Source organism: Daktulosphaira vitifoliae, unplaced genomic scaffold (genome assembly GCF_025091365.1).
Source record: "Daktulosphaira vitifoliae isolate Bord-2020 unplaced genomic scaffold, ASM2509136v1 Scaffold_3, whole genome shotgun sequence".
In the NCBI taxonomy this organism is placed as follows: domain Eukaryota; kingdom Metazoa; phylum Arthropoda; class Insecta; order Hemiptera; family Phylloxeridae; genus Daktulosphaira; species Daktulosphaira vitifoliae.
This window is the reverse complement of record NW_026099574.1, coordinates 14423878-14442293: the sequence shown is the minus strand read 5'-3', so window position 1 is coordinate 14442293 and position 18416 is coordinate 14423878. Positions and strand designations below refer to the sequence as shown.

Below are 18416 nucleotides of genomic sequence, written 5' to 3'. Positions count from 1 at the left end.
ACGCTACCAAGTTATCTTACCCTAGACACGGAGGGTTGAAATAAATTTTAGAATAGCTGCCTTGTCCGACATCTATCCGAAAAACCATCAACTGCAATACAATATGATGTATTTCAGTTTTATTTTTAATGGTTTTGTTATAATTGATCATGAACGTAATTTGAAAAGTATTACAACGTTTTTGATTCATTGAACTCTGTCATGAAAATTTTATAGCAATGAAAAATTAAAAGCCTTGACGCAATATTAATGTGATTAAATTTACAATCCTTTTTTTTTAACCCGTAGTATTATTTTAATTTGTGTCGAAGCTAATATTTTTATAATTGTAAAAAAGCTATTTAAAAATACTTTACCTTCGGTCAATAATTAATTTTTTTATGTTTAATTAATTTATTGTTGATCATTAAATTTCTACTAAAATAATGATAATTTTGAAAATTTTATGTTGATTTTGTTATATAACATTTAATTCTTAATTAATAAAAAGTTAAATATTTTTTAAATTTCTGCCTTATTATTTTTTTAAAGGCAACATACATATTTTACTAGCTTAAATGTCAGAAAATAATCCAATTTAGAGAATAATTGGCTGATAACAACTTTTAAACCAGTACTTCAGAAGTTATTAACATTTTAAAACATAGATTGAAGGTGGGTGCAGGTAATGTTATTTTTATCATTACGTATTTTCAGCGTATGTATAAATTTTTAATAGGAGCATCCAAATTTTTTTAATGATGAGTAATATAAAAAGGTCTTTACCTTTAAAAAGGTTTAATAGGGATAAGGCATTTTAATAAGTAAATAAGCCTTTTTACTTCAAAAAACATTGTCCTTAATATTAGAAAAAATCTACTTAAAACGTGCATCTGGAGCATCATTTTATATGGATGTGAAACATGGACTATTGCAAGAGAAGAAATGAGAAAAAAAGAGGCATTTGAAATGTGATGCTATAGGAGAATGGAAAAGATAAGTTGAACTGATAGAATTACTATTGAAGAAGTTTTAGAAAGGGTTTCTTAGAGGAAATTAACATGAAAGAGTATACAGAGAAGGCGAAATGAATTAATGGTCATACTTTAAGTCACAATGGGTTGCGATTATTAATCTTAGAATGAATAATCGATTGAAAAATCATAGAGGAAGACCAAGATTGCAATACATAAGTTAAATAATAGAAGATCAAGGATGTAGTTCATATCAAGAGTTAAAGAGAAAGGCTAGTGATAGAATAACATGGAAGTTGCTCCAAACCAATTATTAGATTGAATACTGCAGAAGAAGAAGAAGAAGTGACAAGACAACATTTTTCGTTTTAAACGTTATAATTATAACATTATAAATTACGTTTTCTTGTCCTGATTAGGAGATTATAATCTACTTAAATATGTATAGTATTATTTGAAGAATAAATGTACTGTAAATAATAATCCCTTTATATCGGATGATCCTTAAAAATATTTTACTACTTAAAAATCAAAAAATAAATACTAGCCAAGAAAAAATTCTTAAAATTCTCATTATTGCCTTAGAAATAATCTAGATGTCAATGATAAATTAATCATCTTTTTTATTAAAGAACATTTTTTCTCAACAAAATACAATTGTCCTACAATGTTCTAACAATTTTCCATAAAAAAAGTATGTGAATTTGTCAGAACATTATGGATTACTCTGTATAGTATAAACAGATATGTACACTGTACATTGTACAGTATACGTAACATACTGTGTATACGAAATGTTTTTTATGGTTATAAATTATATACATAAATATCATTATTTTATGTACAATAGTTAATTAGCTAATCTTTCATTTTTTTTTACTTTAAGTGATTTACGAAAAAATAATAACTTTATCAGTTGTTCAACAGCTTATAGAAAATATACGAACTCGTAGAAATCACTAATATAACTTGAAAATTTACTTAAGAAGCACCTGTTTGTATAAAAGTTAGGCAAAATGTCAATGATAAAAAAGCCATTAAAATGATGTTCATAATAATAGGTAAGACAATATTATTAAATGACAACCAACTAAATAAACTATTATTTATAACCTAACAATAATTTAAACGTATAAATTTACAAATTTACAAAAGAACTTGAAAATTAAAATATAGGTGTAAATATATTTAAAATTAATGACTTTGACTTTTCACATGAATAAAACAAACATCATTAAACTCATTATTAAGATGGCTTCATAAAACTAAATATAAAATTTTAGGCACTGATATTAATCAAAAGAAATTTATGAAAAAATCAAAGATTTTACAAATGAGATATAATACAATGTGATCTTCGAAATCATCACTTTTTAAAAACGATTTCTATAACGACATCCACCGTATAGATTTTGTACTTCAGACCAGTGGCGCAACCAGCGATTTTATACCCCTCCTGAAGTGGAAGCGATTATTGAATTATTGTCATTATTGACCATTTTTTATTTTTGGCTTATCAGGTCCGTTTAATATATTGCATTATAAACCTATAATTTGGTTGTAGAAGGAATTATTCTACATGATGTATTTTTTAAATACATAGAATCAGCAGGTACTATGTCCCCGCTGAGAATTTTATGTTTTTATTTAAAAATAAATGGAATATAAGTCTAATATTTTGTTATTAAGATATTAAACAATTATTAAGTATGAATAAATAAGCATTTAAATACTTCAATTTGAGCATTGTGTTTTCAGTTTCGTCAGAATGATATATTTTAATTATTTTGATCGTTCTAAATTGCAACATGTCTGTGTGTAGTGAGGAAATTTTTTTTTCTTGGGAAGCTCCAATATTCAATTGTAATAATTATAATAGAAAATTGGGTCTTCTCAAATACAATGATATAATTATTGTTGTACTATATTGTATTTGAGACCCCTAAATCAAATTTGAGACAGTGGCTCCGTTCTTATACAAAATACTCGCTTTTAAATTGATACCTTATGATTGCAAACACTGCATTTTAAATATTTTATTGTTATTGCACCAGAAGAGCTTAGCCTTCTCAAAAATTTACAAAATTATAATTATTGTACTATAAAAACATGTTTTGGAATGAGTGAATAATATAAAAATATATCATTTGCTGCCCAATTTTTTTTATCTATTTCCGCTTGTGTGCACCGGTACCTTCAATTACACGGAACTAATTGAACAACAGTAGTATTTTCTTAACACCTGTGATAATATCAAAAATTTGTTTATTATTTATGATTATATACTTTTTAAACGCATCACGTCAAACATCGCGTTACCTGCGTTGTTATCGTGCCCGCCAGTTCGTATCAATAATTACTAGAACAATACATAGAACATTATGTATGCGGCTCGCACGAGTGCGTATATACGTACCTCACTCCTTTACAATTATATCATTAACGCTGCATTGACTCACTACTATACTATCATATCATACCGTCCTTGTATATTGTCTACTACGTTCGTTATTCTAATAATTATGGTTCGCGTTTTGATTTGGTAGGCTTCAATCGGTCGTGTGTCATGTGCGATGAAAACTAAGCGTACATATGTTTTTAACATTAAAACTACGTTACTTATTTAATATAATAAGACTGATCATATTCGCGACATGGATACACAAAAAGTAAGTGCCTCAATAATTTGTACTTAAATATATGACGGCAAATTATAGATGCCTGGTCCGCCAGCTTCAGAATCAGACATATACGGCGAAAATTTGAACAATTTATCACATATATAAGACATTTAAAACTTAAACGTTGTAATTATTAGTAAATAAATTTGCCAGAAAAAAATCATTCAAGTATGAGTTACATTGTTTAGGTATTTTTTATTCAAATTAACTTTACTCTTGTTAACAATAGAAACATTGATGAAAAAATTAATTTGATTAAATATTCTGATTGACTATCAAATTCTGCCCAAAACTTTTTTTTTCAAGTACATTAAAAACTTTTTCTTTTAGCTTGAATTTTAAAATTACAACCTGCTCCGAATTTGTATAATTATTAACCGCAAAAAAGAACTTTACTTGGCTATCTAATTTGGGATTTTCAAACTATAAATTCTCATTTAATTTTTCTATGTCATGATATTATTATAAGGTTAAGATATTAACTATTTTTAATCTATGTTAGAAATAATATTAATTTTGTTACATAAGTAAAAATATCATGTTTTGTTCTGTATATTTATAGCAAAGGTTACTTTTAATCAAAAATTGCCAACACGCATATTTCTATTAATTATTGAATTATAAAAACCTAATCATACTTGTAACATTATTAACGTTAATTATTTTAATTTAAAAAAAGAATAAAAATAAATCAATTAAATATTTAATTGATTAAATATAATCAAATACGTTAGAATTTTGAAACTATTATAAAAATGAACAGAAAAAGTGAATAGTAAATTAAATACAACTTTAAATGAATTTGTAATACTTATTTATTTCAATTTATTTATTTGTCTAATTTTTTTTTTTTATTGAAAAAATTGACTACAAAAACCGATTAAAAGATTTACAAAATTTTAATACTTAATCAACACTAGAAAAATAAGTAAATTTCTTTTCTAATATTATGATACTTATATAATAATACATTTTGATGAACTTGAACTTTGAACTTAACTAACGCTAATTACCTAAATTATCCATTAATAAGTATTATAGTAATAATATTATTGGTATTACATCTTACTGAAAAATATAATGATCTTGAAAACATAAGAATATTAGTAAATTAAGGTAGATTTAATTAGCAATTAGGTCACAAGCTCACTTTGTTAATACAAATATATATAATTAATTTTAATGGACCATTATTTACAAAAAATTGTGTTCAGAATCGTTCGCTAATATTAGTACTATTGACAATTAGTTATTTCTATGAACTGAACTTGAAACAATATAAATATCAACAACTATTTAAAATATAAATTTTGAGGAGTAATGTACCATAGTAATCCAGTAGCCCGTATTACTTAGGTATTAAGCTACACAGTCACTGTTAATCTTAGGTGGAGGGCCAAACCGAGAATATAACGGTTATACTTTCCATGACCATTATTTTAAAAATGTTTAACAAAACAGAAGGTGTTTAGGACAATATATCTTAAGAAAAACTAAATGCTAAATTTCTAAAAATTCTTAATTCTATTAAATTATCTTGACAGATAATACTCAGCATTTAAGGCGCAAATTAAATAATGTATATTGAAGCCAGCCTTAGTATTTCTGATACCAGTAAGAAATCAGTAGGAAAATATAATTCTCATATCGAGATCTTACTGGTACATTATTAATGAGCTTATTAAACATTACTTCAAATTAAAATCATTTTAAGAATATTAGTTCAAAACTAAAAAATATTTTACTCAAAAACACAAAAAAATACGGGAACAATGTTATCATTATCCACGCTAAAAACATACTGACTGGATAGAACACATCTAACTGACCACTCACACAACTTTTGATACAATTAACATTTCACTCTAATTATTTAAAAAAATATATGAATCTAACATAGTCAATGAATGTATAAATTGTTTAAGAAATAATTACAGCGCAACATTGTGCTGTAATTAACATATGTTAATTGTATCAAAAGTTATGAAAGTTGTCAGTTACATCTGTTCCACTCTGAATATGAAAAAATATATAAATGCTTAGTACGCATACATTTTTATGCGTACCCAATCGGAAATTTTTCGTTAAGTATCAGTATTGATAACAGGCGAAGTTTGCACCAGTACTGGCAACTCACCATTGGCTAACCCGTATAAATGTAGTACTGTCTTGTCTAAGTACTAATTCAATATTGGAGGTCAGTACTGGCAGCGTACTGGCGTAGTACTGATTATATAAACTCGCCAGTACTGAACGATCAGTACAGAAAAGCGTTAACACCACAGACATACGCCAGTATTTGTTCAGTACTATTGCCACTATATGCATTTTGTTAATTTATGATTGGGTATTTAAAAAGGTTTTATTTTTCAGATTGTTTACATATATAATTTCATATAAAAAAACTGTTTTAACATTGCCATTAATGAACATTTTTTCAGTTAATTGATTCTCTTGAAAGTATTTAAAAGTGGACTTATGCTTGCACTCTGTTCTTCAATTACGATTTTTTTTTCTTAAAAACGTATATATACACATATACATGTTTTTAATACTTAGCGGTTATGTGTTTATTCATAAGTGCATTTCTTATAATATTCCAAAGAGTTCATGCTGTGATAAAAAATTGTAAAACATACACTCATATTAGAACAACAGTCGTATTTTATTTTGATTTGTAATTTCATTGTTAAATGAAAGTACAAATAAGTATTCATCTAACACTTTTGTTTTTGTCCTTTTCTTCTAAATTATAAAGGTAATAGAAATTCTCAAATTATTTTATTAGTTAATTAAAATATTATTTATGATACAGCAATTCATATAAATGATTTTCTCATGTTTTTTTTTTTTTTTTTTTTTTGTGTAACTAGATCATAGTATAAAACTCTACTAAAATAAACAAATTAATTGTCACACTGTATCATGTTTTTGAAAATTTAATGTCATTCTTATGTTTTAACTATGAAGTACTTTATTTTTACGGTTAAATAATATTGGTTATAAAATTGTATACCATTTCAAGATGCAAAATGCACATAAATATTTTGTTATTATTCTAGTGCAACAATGGAAGCACTGTCATTAACTATTTTATTAAAAAAAAACTAAAAATTTAAAATTAAAATTATATTAAAAATATTATTTTAAAATAAAAAAAAAAATATTTAATTCAGCAAAATTTTAAAAAATCACGGATACGTATTTCGAAAACAATATTACCATTATCAACGCTAAACACATCCTCTGGTAAAATCAAAAAATGTAATTTCCAATATACGTCCAACAAACTTTTTGTTAAATGAAATAATAATTTTTAGTTAATCTGTTATTTGTTATAGAAAAAAATAAAAATATTTCCAAATATATTACAAATATTTTGTTAAATCAACAAGAGAGATTTAATTATAAAAAAATTACTGTTTATTTAACAAAATCATTTTTGAACGTATATTGATAAAAAATTATAGTGAATGTGTTAAAGCTTTCATGGATTGTCTTGTTGCTTGAAGTGCTTAAGGATTTTAAACAAAAAAAATTATTGATTTTACTAGGGTGATAAATTTAGTGTAGATAATATAAATTAGTTATTTTACAAAACCTGATTTTCCAGGTCAAACTAAACCTGAACCAAACTTTTAGTTTTTCATTTTTAGACCACAATCAGTTTGAAATTACTATTGAAATTTTCAAAAATAGAAAATCTAAAACAATTGTGGATCTAAAAAACAAGGAGGTTGCCCTTCTTAAAGTAAAGTCGTCCTTAAAGAGGCTATAAGGCTTACGTCTTTTAAAGCGATATCGTATTTTTGTGTTAAAATAGAATCTTACTTTTGTGAAAAAAATGATGATTGCATTACATTTTTTTTACCCTGATCTACAAAAATTTTTAAAATAGTTCTATCCTAAAACTACCCCAGTCATCCAATGTAATGTTTAAAATATTGTCATTCAATCAAATGTACTTGGTTGCTCTGTAAAAAAGATTAATTCATTATGCTCCTGATCGATAAAAAATGTATAATTATAATCTTCAACTATAAATAATAAAGGTAAACCGGTTTTTTTAATGGTAAGGGATTATACTTTTGAAAAATTGAAAATTTAGACCTCCTATAATTCAATTTTTTTTAATATTCGATGACTATTTTGTTGCTAATTTAAGTGCATTTATAGTAAGGGTGAAACAGAATAAAAAAATTTCTAGTTATATATTTTTTTTCCTTTACTAGTATTTTGTACAATCAATTTTACATACATGTTTTCATATAACAGAGTAAAGAAACCTTTCAGTAGAAGTACTTGAACATGAATAAATGATTAATAAATAGCCAAAAAAAGTTAACCAATATGATAAATTGAAAGTCTTATATGTTTTACAAAATTTAGATAACTAGCAATTATAATGCTAGTTATAATTCAATGGATTGCCCATTTTGACAATTTTTCAACAATTAAATTGAGAAAATATTTTTTTTTAAATAACGGAATGTTTGCAGTATTATTTAATAATTTTTAGATAACTTCACGAAATTAAAAAAAAAATTTATTTTATTGAACTAAAATAAATTAAAATTATATTGATAGAAAAACTAAGTTACCTCCTCGCAAAACATTTAAATGTATATAAATTTTTAACTTATTCATGTCAAACCTTCAATAAGATCAATCTAGTAATTTATAACAATAATTTACAAGTCCTAACGATTTTTGACTTTTTAGAGTGACACGTGGCCCGCAATGACTTACTTAATACACGTGGTAGTCTTAACTAAAGTGCGCGCGCATAAACTAAGTGCATATTATCAAATAAGTACTATATACTGATATTATTTTGCAAATAGTGATTTTAACTGTATTAATTTTTATTGTACATTACTTTAATTTTTTGTCAAGCGTGGGGGTGTCGAATACGCGTCATAGATTTTTTATGTACTGTAATTTAATCCTACTTATCAAACATTTACCATTATATATAACTAGTACTATTATTAATATACATGATAGTAAGTATAAGTTAAAAAACATTAATTATTGAAGTTATCTTATCTAAAAGATTCATTAATATTCATTGATTGCCCATAAGGCCACCGTTGGCACCATTACCACATATTATTGTGTCTTATTTTACGATGTGTGTGTGTGTGTTATCATCACAGTATTAGTAGTAGTACGTGATTTTGTCAAATCTAAGTAAACGAAAAAATAATACTTGTTATTCAATCGTTTCATTTACCCTGGTCAGGGCCATCATTATAAATAATATTTTGCATAAAAGTTCATTCTTTATTAGTGTCAAAATTCATTTACTTTAATTTTAACCTATTTTTATTCAGATAATACAAGAAATATATTTTAAATTGTTATGGCTGGTTATTGTTTAGTGGTGAGCGCCATAAATCCCTTTATTTATGTTTTAAATTGTGGTTTCAATAGTTGATCAAACGAATTAATTTTGTTTGTAAATTTTTATTTAGCCAACAAGTGAAGGATTAGAAAGTAAACCTACTGAGACTACCAGTTTATCTCAAAAGTCAGAATATGTAGAAAAGATTCATATTCCTGAAACACACACGGTAAATTTAACTTCTTAAATTTTGCATTTTAAAGTAGATTTCAAATAAATACCTAAATTCTAGACTGGCTTTAGTTTTCGTAAATTATGGGCATTTACGGGTCCAGGGTTCTTAATGAGCATAGCTTATCTGGATCCAGGAAATATAGAATCAGATTTACAGTCAGGAAAAACTGCTAAATATAAGGTAGTCACCAAAAAATTTAAATGTTTATTTATACTATATTTAAATATATAATATATATATATATATATTTTATTTTTAAGCTATTATGGGTTCTTATGAGTGCAACAATATTAGGTCTTCTTATGCAAAGATTGGCTGCTCGTCTGGGAGTTGTAACTGGTTATCATTTAGCTGACATGTGTTACCGTCAATACAGACGCTTACCGAGATTGTTTGTATGGCTCATGATGGAAATAGCAATTATTGGTTCTGATATGCAAGAAGTAATTGGTACAGCAATTGCAATATATTTACTAAGTAATAAAATGTAAGTTTCATCATATATCTTAAAAATTAAACTTAGTATTATAATGTATTTTTCTGGTTGAAATATAATTTATTTTAACAATAGAACTATATTTCTACAAAAATAATTTATAAATATTTGATAAGGTAATCAAAAAAAAAAAACCTGCTATGATTTATGGTTCTGAGTCTTGGGCGGTTGACAAGATAATTGAGTAGAGAATGAGTGTAGTAAGGAAGATAGTGCTGCTTAGATGGATGAGTGAGGAGTGACTAAAGAAGATAGGACAAGGAACGAACATATAAGAGGGAGTATTGGTATAGCTTTAATTGTGGATAAAATGAGGAATAATAGATAGGACGAGAAAGAAATTGGAAGCTGTAAGAACAGTTATGAAAATGAATGTCAAAGTAAGAAGAGGTAAAAAAGACCAAAAAATAGATGGTGGGATGTTATTGAATGCGACAAGAGAACAGCTAATATGTGTGTAGGTGACGTGGGTGATTGTGTCAAGTTGAAGTTTAGGAAACGATGGCCAACCCCAAGTAGTTAGGATAAAGGCGAAAAAAAAGAAGATTTTGATAAGGTAATCTACTTATTTATTTAATATTACATCAAATTCAACTTGTAGAACTGTATTTAGCACTGGTAAAAAATGGGTCCTATCTGAAAAATTTATTTTTTTAGCTTTCCTAATTTAATTTCTAGTATTAAAGCTGAATATTTAAAAATAATTTTAAAGATTACTAAATATTTGAGCATTTAAAACATTAGCATCATTTGTGGAGACAGGATGAGTGTAATTTAAATTAAATAATTTTAACTTAATCAATAAATTTTACAAAACATTTTATTTGTTTATTAATAAATTAAATTTTATACAAAGGTTCATTAACAGTATGAACAAGTTTATATTAATCATAATTAGTTATTAATTATTTGTATAGGGTACCTCTTTGGATTGGAGTATTGATTACTGTTTTTGATACTTTATCTTTTTTAATGTTGGACAAATATGGATTACGAAAACTAGAATTAATATTTGGTCTATTTATTACTATAATGGCATTGTCGTTCGGTTATGAAGTAAGACAACTATTTCTGAGAAAATACTTTGTTCTCTAGTTAAAAACTATTTGATTTAGTTTACAGTTGCTAAACCAGAGTTAAAAGAAATGGCAAAAGGTTTAATAACACCATGGTGTGAAGACTGTAATGAACAATCTCTTCTTCAAGCTGTAGGAATTATTGGTGCTATTATTATGCCACATAATCTTTATTTACACTCTGGACTAGTCAAAGTAAATATTAAACATATTTTTTAATATTGATGCATTTATAACTTATTAATGTTATTTCTAATAATCAAGTTTCATGTTATGATTTCAGTCAAGAGATGTTGATAGAACTAAAAAAGAAAAATTAAAAGAAGCTAATTTTTATTTTTTTATTGAATCTTGTGTTGCTTTGTTTGTATCATTTATTATTAATGTTTGTGTGACATCTGTTTTTGCTCATGGTTTAAATGCCAAAACTAATAGTGATGTGGTAAGTTTTATGTATTACATATTTAAATCAAATCTGATGTAACCAACAAAAACATCAAATTGTTTTAGAAATGTTTATTATTATTATCTTTTTTTTACAAAAACATTTTTTTGAGATAAAAAAGATATGATATAAATTTACAATATATATTTTTCATTATAAATTCATAAAATAGTAATTATAAAAATTTTTTTTCAGTATGGTATTTGTGAAAATAGCAACAATCCTTTTGCTGATGTTTTTTCAAGAGTATGTCTGTATATTTAAAATTATAAACTAATATAAAGTTAGACTAACCCTGAAAGTAGGGTTCTAAACAGAGACAAACTGGCTCTATGCTATAGTACAGTGGGTTGGTGATCTTTATGCTTACAATCAAAAAGTGCATAGATGCTACAGGTCACGATTGTTAACATTTTTTTTTTTTCAATTAGAATAAATTATGTTAATTGGCCAGGAGGATTACATATTGTAATTAAAAAAAATAGAGGTTTATAAAATTGAGATCTCTTAATTAATCCGAATTATTTAATTTGTCTGGAGTATATGAATTAATGATCAAAAAAATGTTATTTCCAGGTCGAGTGGTAAACATAGCGTGTATTATTATTATTTATACCATTTTTTCTTTTAAACAGTGGGCCCAATACTCTTGTGTCTGCCCCTGGTTCTAATATGTAATTGCACTTCATCCCACGACAAAAAAAAATTAGACATACAAAATTCAATGCTTTTAATACCAGAACTATTCAATCTACTTTATCACTTAACTTATATATATTTTCATATAAAATTTTGTTCAATATTATATTTCCTCAACAATTTTATCATTATCAATTAATTTTAATAAATATTTGATACATACATCCAGTTTGACTTTAATTATTGATTTCTTATTTATATTTATTTAGAATGATACTGAGGAAGTAGAAATAGACATCTACAAAGGAGGAATATTTCTAGGCTGTCAATTTGGTTTGGGTGCTATGTATATATGGGCAGTAGGCATTTTAGCTGCTGGTCAAAGTAGTACAATGACTGGTTGTTATGCTGGTCAATTTGTTATGGAAGTGAGTTTTAATTATACTAATTAAGTGTATTACATGTAAAAATTTGTCATTTTTAAATTATAGGGATTTTTAAGTCTACAATGGAGTCGATGGAAGAGAGTTGCATTTACACGTATAGTTGCAATTGCTCCTACATTTTATGTTGCATTTTTTTGCAAAATTGAAGATTTGAGTTTCATGAATGATCTTCTTAATGCTGTCATGAGTTTACAGTTACCATTTGCTTTATTACCAGTTATTGCATTTACAAGTAATCCCCGTATAATGGGAGAATTTACTAATGGACTGTAAGTCAATTTTCATATAAAATATAATACAATTTTAGCTTCGATGCGAAGCTAAAATTAAGAAGAAGAAGAAGGTATTAATTTTACTATGATGTGTTTTTTTTTTTTTTTTTNTCATAATTTTTTTTTTTTTTTTTTTTTTTTTAATTTTTTTTTTTGTGTCTGTGAACACTCAATCTCAGCTCTCATAGCATAGAGAGTTAAACTTCTTTAAATTTGTTTGCTTCTTTTAAGTCAAAAAAAATAACTTTGAAATTTGAACTAGCTTAAATAGCCAATTTTTTCAACCGATGGCACTAATGTACGGTTGCCGAGTTGGTAAAACTTATGTTTTACACGCTTAGGGTACGAGGTTCCAACCTGCGTATGGCAATGAATTTTTTGCATTTTTTCTTAATTCTTTTTAAGTTAGTATAAATTTTTAACTCGTTTGATTTTTATCTCATTTAGAATCAATAACTTCAATAAAGATGAAGGATCTCATCACTGTAGTCGCCACTCGCGAGAAGAAATTTTTTATTCATATTAAAATTATTTTACTATATTTTAAGTTTTAGCTTCGATGCAAAGCTGAGCAGATATTTTTTTGTGACTATCATTTATTTTCTCTTCTCTAACTTGACCTACTTTTTTCAACGATACGTCAAATGACTACAATTCGTATCTAGTTGAAGATATTATCCTCAATAATTGAAAAAATATTCTAATTTATCAATTAAACAGTTACTTATCCCATGTTCTCCATACAGACGATTAAAATCATTCANCAATTAAACAGTTAGTTATTACATCGTCTCCATAAAGACAATTAAAATCATTAATTTCTAATGTTTTCAAAATATTTATTGACGAATCAAGTTTGATATGATAGGTTTCAACTACAAAATTAAATCATTTTACTTTGTAATTTAATAATTTTTTTACTATATTCGTGTGCGCTACTACTAGACTATAATATTACAAATTTTTGGGTAACATGTTGCAATATAAATCATTCTAAAAAAATGATGGTTTTTTCTCCTGAATTAACAATTGTTTTTTACAAATATATTAAAATTTTATAATACGCTCAATTGAGTAAATCTTTTTAACAACTTTGTTTTGATTGATTAAAATTAATTAAATTCTGAATATTTCCATTGTAGAATCTTTTTTACCAGCAAAAGTTAATTAGAATTAATGATTATTATGGTTTTTATTCAAGTATAAATCATTTCTAAAAATAAATATAGTTTAAAAAACTAAAAAAACACGCTTTTAAAGCACATCGAAATAAAAAGTTAAAAATAATTTTTAAAATAATTATGAACAAAAAATACTAGTATTATTGTGATAAAAGCGTCGGGCGCTTTGATATATAATCATTAAAATTAATTAAATTCTGAATATTTACATTGTAGAATCTTTTTTACCACCAAAAGTTAATTAGAATTAATGATTACTATGGTTTTTATTCAAGTATAAATCACATTTCTAAAAAAAATGATTGTTAGTTTCTCCTGAATTAATAATGGATTTTTACAATTATAATAAAATTATATAATACGCTCAATTGAGTAAATCTTTTTAACAACTTTCTTTTGATTGGTTCATTTAGTTAAAGTAAATTATTAAAATTAATTAAGTTCTGAATATTTCAATTGTAGAACTTTTCAAACACCAAAATTTACTAGAAAATTATTACTATTACTTTAATTTAAGTTATCTATTACACTTTATATTTTAAAAAAATTTGAGCTTTTCTGATAAATTTACAATAAATAGTTATTATAAAACTTTCTGACTGCATACCAATTTTAACGATACAATTTTTTTAATTCTCATAAAATTTTCTATTTAATAGTGCCAATTGAGCTAAAAGTTATGGTAAAATAAATTATTTTTTTTTATTATAAACATTTACTGTTTGTTACTATAAATAAATGAACTGGACTGCAAGGAACTTTCATCAGAAGCAAAAATATTCTTTTCTAAATCAACTTTTCTCGTTGTTTTCAAATCTGCAATTAGACTTTTTCTATAACTTCTAATTTTTAATACTATTACTAATTACATATAAAATAATAAAAAAAAAAAAAAATTTGTTTACAAATTATTACTGATTTGTTTTTTAATATGTTAAAAATAATCAGTCCAAATTTTCCTTTTTTTATTTTTTTGGTTCTTTAAAGTTGATGAAAAATTTTTGATAAAGATTTATGAAAGTTTATAGTAAAAAAAATTGAATATATTACTATAACTTTTAGCTCAATTACAAGTTTAAAATTGACATCTAGACCAGTCAACGAAGGAAAAATTGTGGAAAAAATTCCCAACTAAATTTTATTTTTTTAAAAGTTGAATTAAGATATGTATAATGATATACTAATAGTCCTCATTGATTGGAATTGAGCTTTTTTTTTTTACAGCCTCGTAAAAGTTAAAAAATATGAGCTTTTTTAATTTTCTCAAAAAATATTTAACTTACAAAAAAAAGTTTTGTACAAAAGTTGAGATCAAGGATCTCATCACTGTAGTCGCCACTCGCGAGAAGAAATTTTTTATTCATAAAATTTTATAATACGCTCAATTGAGTAAATCTTTTTAACAACTTTGTTTTGATTGGTTCATTTAGTTAAAGTAAATCATTAAAATTAATTAAGTTCTCAATATTTCAATTGTAGAATCTTTTCAAACAACAAAAGTTACTAGGATATGATTACTATGATTTCTATTTAAGTGTTCTATCACGATAAAAATACAAATAAATAATGAGTTTTTATGACAAATATACTGTAAATAGTAATTATAAAATTTCCTGACTGCATATCAATCTTAAAACTAGCATTGTTTTAATTCTCATAAAATTTTCTATTTAATATTGTCAATTTCAAACTTGTAATTGAGCTAAAAGTAATGGTAACATATACGATTTTTTTCACTATAAACTTTCACAAAACTTGTCAAAAAAATTTTTTTCAACTTTAAAGAACCAAAAAAATAGGTTAAAAATGAAAATTTTTTTTTTTTATTATAAACTTTCACTTTAAAGGATGAAATAAAGAAATAAATAAAATCAAATCAGTAATAATTTGAAAAAAAAATTTTTTTCTTTTAAATATTATTTTTTATGTAATTAGTAATAATATAAAAAATTAGAAGTGATAGAAAAAGTCTAATTGCAGATTTGAAAACAACGAGAAAAGTTGATTTAGAAAAGAATATTTTTGCTTCTGATGAAAGTTCCTTGTAGTCCAGTGCATTTATTTATAGTAACAGTTTTTATTGAAAATTATTGTATCAAGCCCTTTAAATTTTTATACACGTAAAAGTAAAGCAAAATATAACTTCTTTATTATTTTTATAATTTTTCCGTTTAAATTACAATATTAAATTATTAAATATCAATTTCATGCTAAATTTAAAAACTATAATTAGTATTTATTCATATATTATATTTTAAAATCAAAGAACTACTATTCAGGATATAATCAAAGAAATAAGAGTTGATGTTGATTTTGGAATAATCTACCAATTTTTCTAAATGAAACATTATCTACAGATTTGCATCGAAGCGTTTCTTATGATAGTGACTTTAATCACTGTCAGATATCATCTATAATTGTCACATCTATGCCTCGTCCACACTGTGCTACCAATTTTTAAAAATAATTATCTATTATTTTTTCAGGATAAATAAAGCACTTACTCTTTTACTCTGTGTAACAATTATATTCATAAATATATATTTTGTGATTACCTGGACAATGAAAAATCTATCTTCCAATATTTTGTTAATAATAGCTATATACCTCTATGGTGCAATTTATTTATTTATGTGTTGTTATCTAGCCATACATTTGGCTATTAGTATGATGAATGATTGTAGTGTATGGCATCGAAATAAGGTAAATGCTATTATATTATCACATATTTATTGTATCAATTGTTAATTATTTGTTTAATATAGTATATTTGTAAAATAATTGGTACAAAAATAACTGAACGTTATGAGAATCATCAAGACTTAAATATTTCTACACAAAGGTAATAAAATTTTATTTATATTAACATTTAACTTAATACGTTTGACTGCACTTTATTAAAATGAGAAAACTTTCAATTTTTGATTCCTATAGAATTAATTACTGTGTATATTTAATTATTATTAAATATAATAATTTAATAAAAATATTTAATTAATATTGAAAAAGTTATTTTTTGGTTGAAAATTGTTCTTTAGGATTTCTTAATTTCAATAGAAAACTATTTTACTGAGTGTTTTTTTTTATGATAGCCATTTAATTTCTCTTAAAATAATTATTATTTTGGCTTTTATTAGTTACATATGTATTTTCATTTATCTGTTATAAAATATTTGTTATGTTCATCTCTTATGTCTTATAAAGGTGTCGACTTTATATTTTTTAAATATCAACATACATGTATAATAAGCTAATGAAATAGAAATTTATATAATCAAGCAAATAACTGGTCACTACCAACTTTTGACCAGTATTTCAGAAGTTAACTTTTTTATACCTATATAGAAGGAGAAGTAACGAGAAATGTATAGTGACTAAAATAACTTTAAATTTAAATTCCGAGGAATAAAAAACATTATAACCCTTTTTTGTTTTAATATTTGTTAATACCATTAACAATATTTTCGTTTGATGTACTTCTTAGGTGGACATTAAAAGGTGCAAAAACCTTACTGAAAATATTTATAATTAACACTTAAATGTTATTTACTTTTTTTTTTTTGTAAAGATAGTTAAATGAGAGTACTTATCTCCTACTCATATATATTTTATAGGACTATAGTATAGACCTCAAGTATAGATATTAATAATTGAAGTATAAAATTATAATAACATAAAAACATTAATTATTCATATAAAAATAACATATTTTGTTTAACTTCAGGAGCCATTTATATATAGAAGACAAGACAAAAAACTTATAATATATTATATTATACTTTATTTATAAATGTTTAAAGGATGCAAAATTTCAGGGACATTTTCAAAATTCTACTCGAAAAGATTAACTTTTTATGCAAAAGTTATTTTATTTAATCCCTTCCTGAGGAACATACCTAATGTATTAATAAAATTATAAAAAAACCCTTTAATGCAAATCTATAGATAGTGTTTAATTTTAAGTAATTGGTGGGTTATTACAAAATTAATTGCTTTATTTGCTATTAAACTCTTATTTTTTGTTCTACTTTGATGCCACTTGCACATAGAAAATGGGTCGTCAGATACAATTTTTTTTTTTTAAACTTCTAATTTTTAACTTTTAAACCTACATAAAATAAGCTTTATTTTAACATATTTAAAGGACGTAGTATTTGCGAAACATTATCAAAAATTAAGTTAAAAAAGTTCTACTTTATATACGTATTTTTCAAGATTTAATCGGCCCTGTATTAAATGAAATTGTCCGATTTAAAAAAAAAACATTTCGGACGAAAAGAATATATATGTACTATTTAGAAACAAAAATTTGTGTTGATCCATACATTTTTCAAAAAGTTATAGTAATTTAAAGTTGAAAATATAAAATCGAAAATTGTAACACAAAAATAGCATGTTTTTAGCTACGACAGCCATTTGTAGATATACTTATATACCTATATTTCGATAGTTGCTTTTCGATATTTCCCATCACAAGGATGATAATAATTTTACGAATTAAATATTAGTAATAGTCATTATTTAGGACGTATAAGTCTAAAAAAGTTGGCTGCTAAATTATATAAATTAAATTTTTAGCTTCGATGCGAAGCGGAGAAGGTATTAATTTTACTATGATGTGTTTTTTTTTTTTTTTTTTTTTTTT

The 18416-nt window shown here is 24.6% G+C and overlaps 1 protein-coding gene across 6 annotated transcripts in view; it reads left to right on the top strand.

Moving 5' to 3' along the window:
- Positions 1-3391: 3391 nt before the first annotated feature.
- Positions 3392-18416, top strand: part of LOC126903033 (protein Malvolio) — a 20048-nt gene continuing 5023 nt past the window's right edge. The window contains exons 1-13 of one of the 6 annotated variants that reach the window (XM_050680940.1): positions 3392-3622; positions 8971-9020; positions 9112-9210; positions 9274-9396; positions 9477-9703; positions 10630-10768; positions 10828-10983; positions 11072-11230; positions 11429-11479; positions 12142-12300; positions 12364-12587; positions 16258-16474; positions 16537-16613. In XM_050680940.1, coding sequence (XP_050536897.1) covers positions 9000-9020; positions 9112-9210; positions 9274-9396; positions 9477-9703; positions 10630-10768; positions 10828-10983; positions 11072-11230; positions 11429-11479; positions 12142-12300; positions 12364-12587; positions 16258-16474; positions 16537-16613 — 1652 coding nt within the window. In that variant the 5' untranslated portion in view covers positions 3392-3622; positions 8971-8999. Of the gene's footprint in view, positions 3623-8466; positions 8641-8725; positions 9021-9111; positions 9211-9273; positions 9397-9476; positions 9704-10629; positions 10769-10827; positions 10984-11071; positions 11231-11428; positions 11480-12141; positions 12301-12363; positions 12588-16257; positions 16475-16536; positions 16614-18416 lie in introns of those variants that run through there. The other 5 variants (XM_050680939.1, XM_050680941.1, XM_050680944.1 and 2 more) reach the window with 5 other exon arrangements.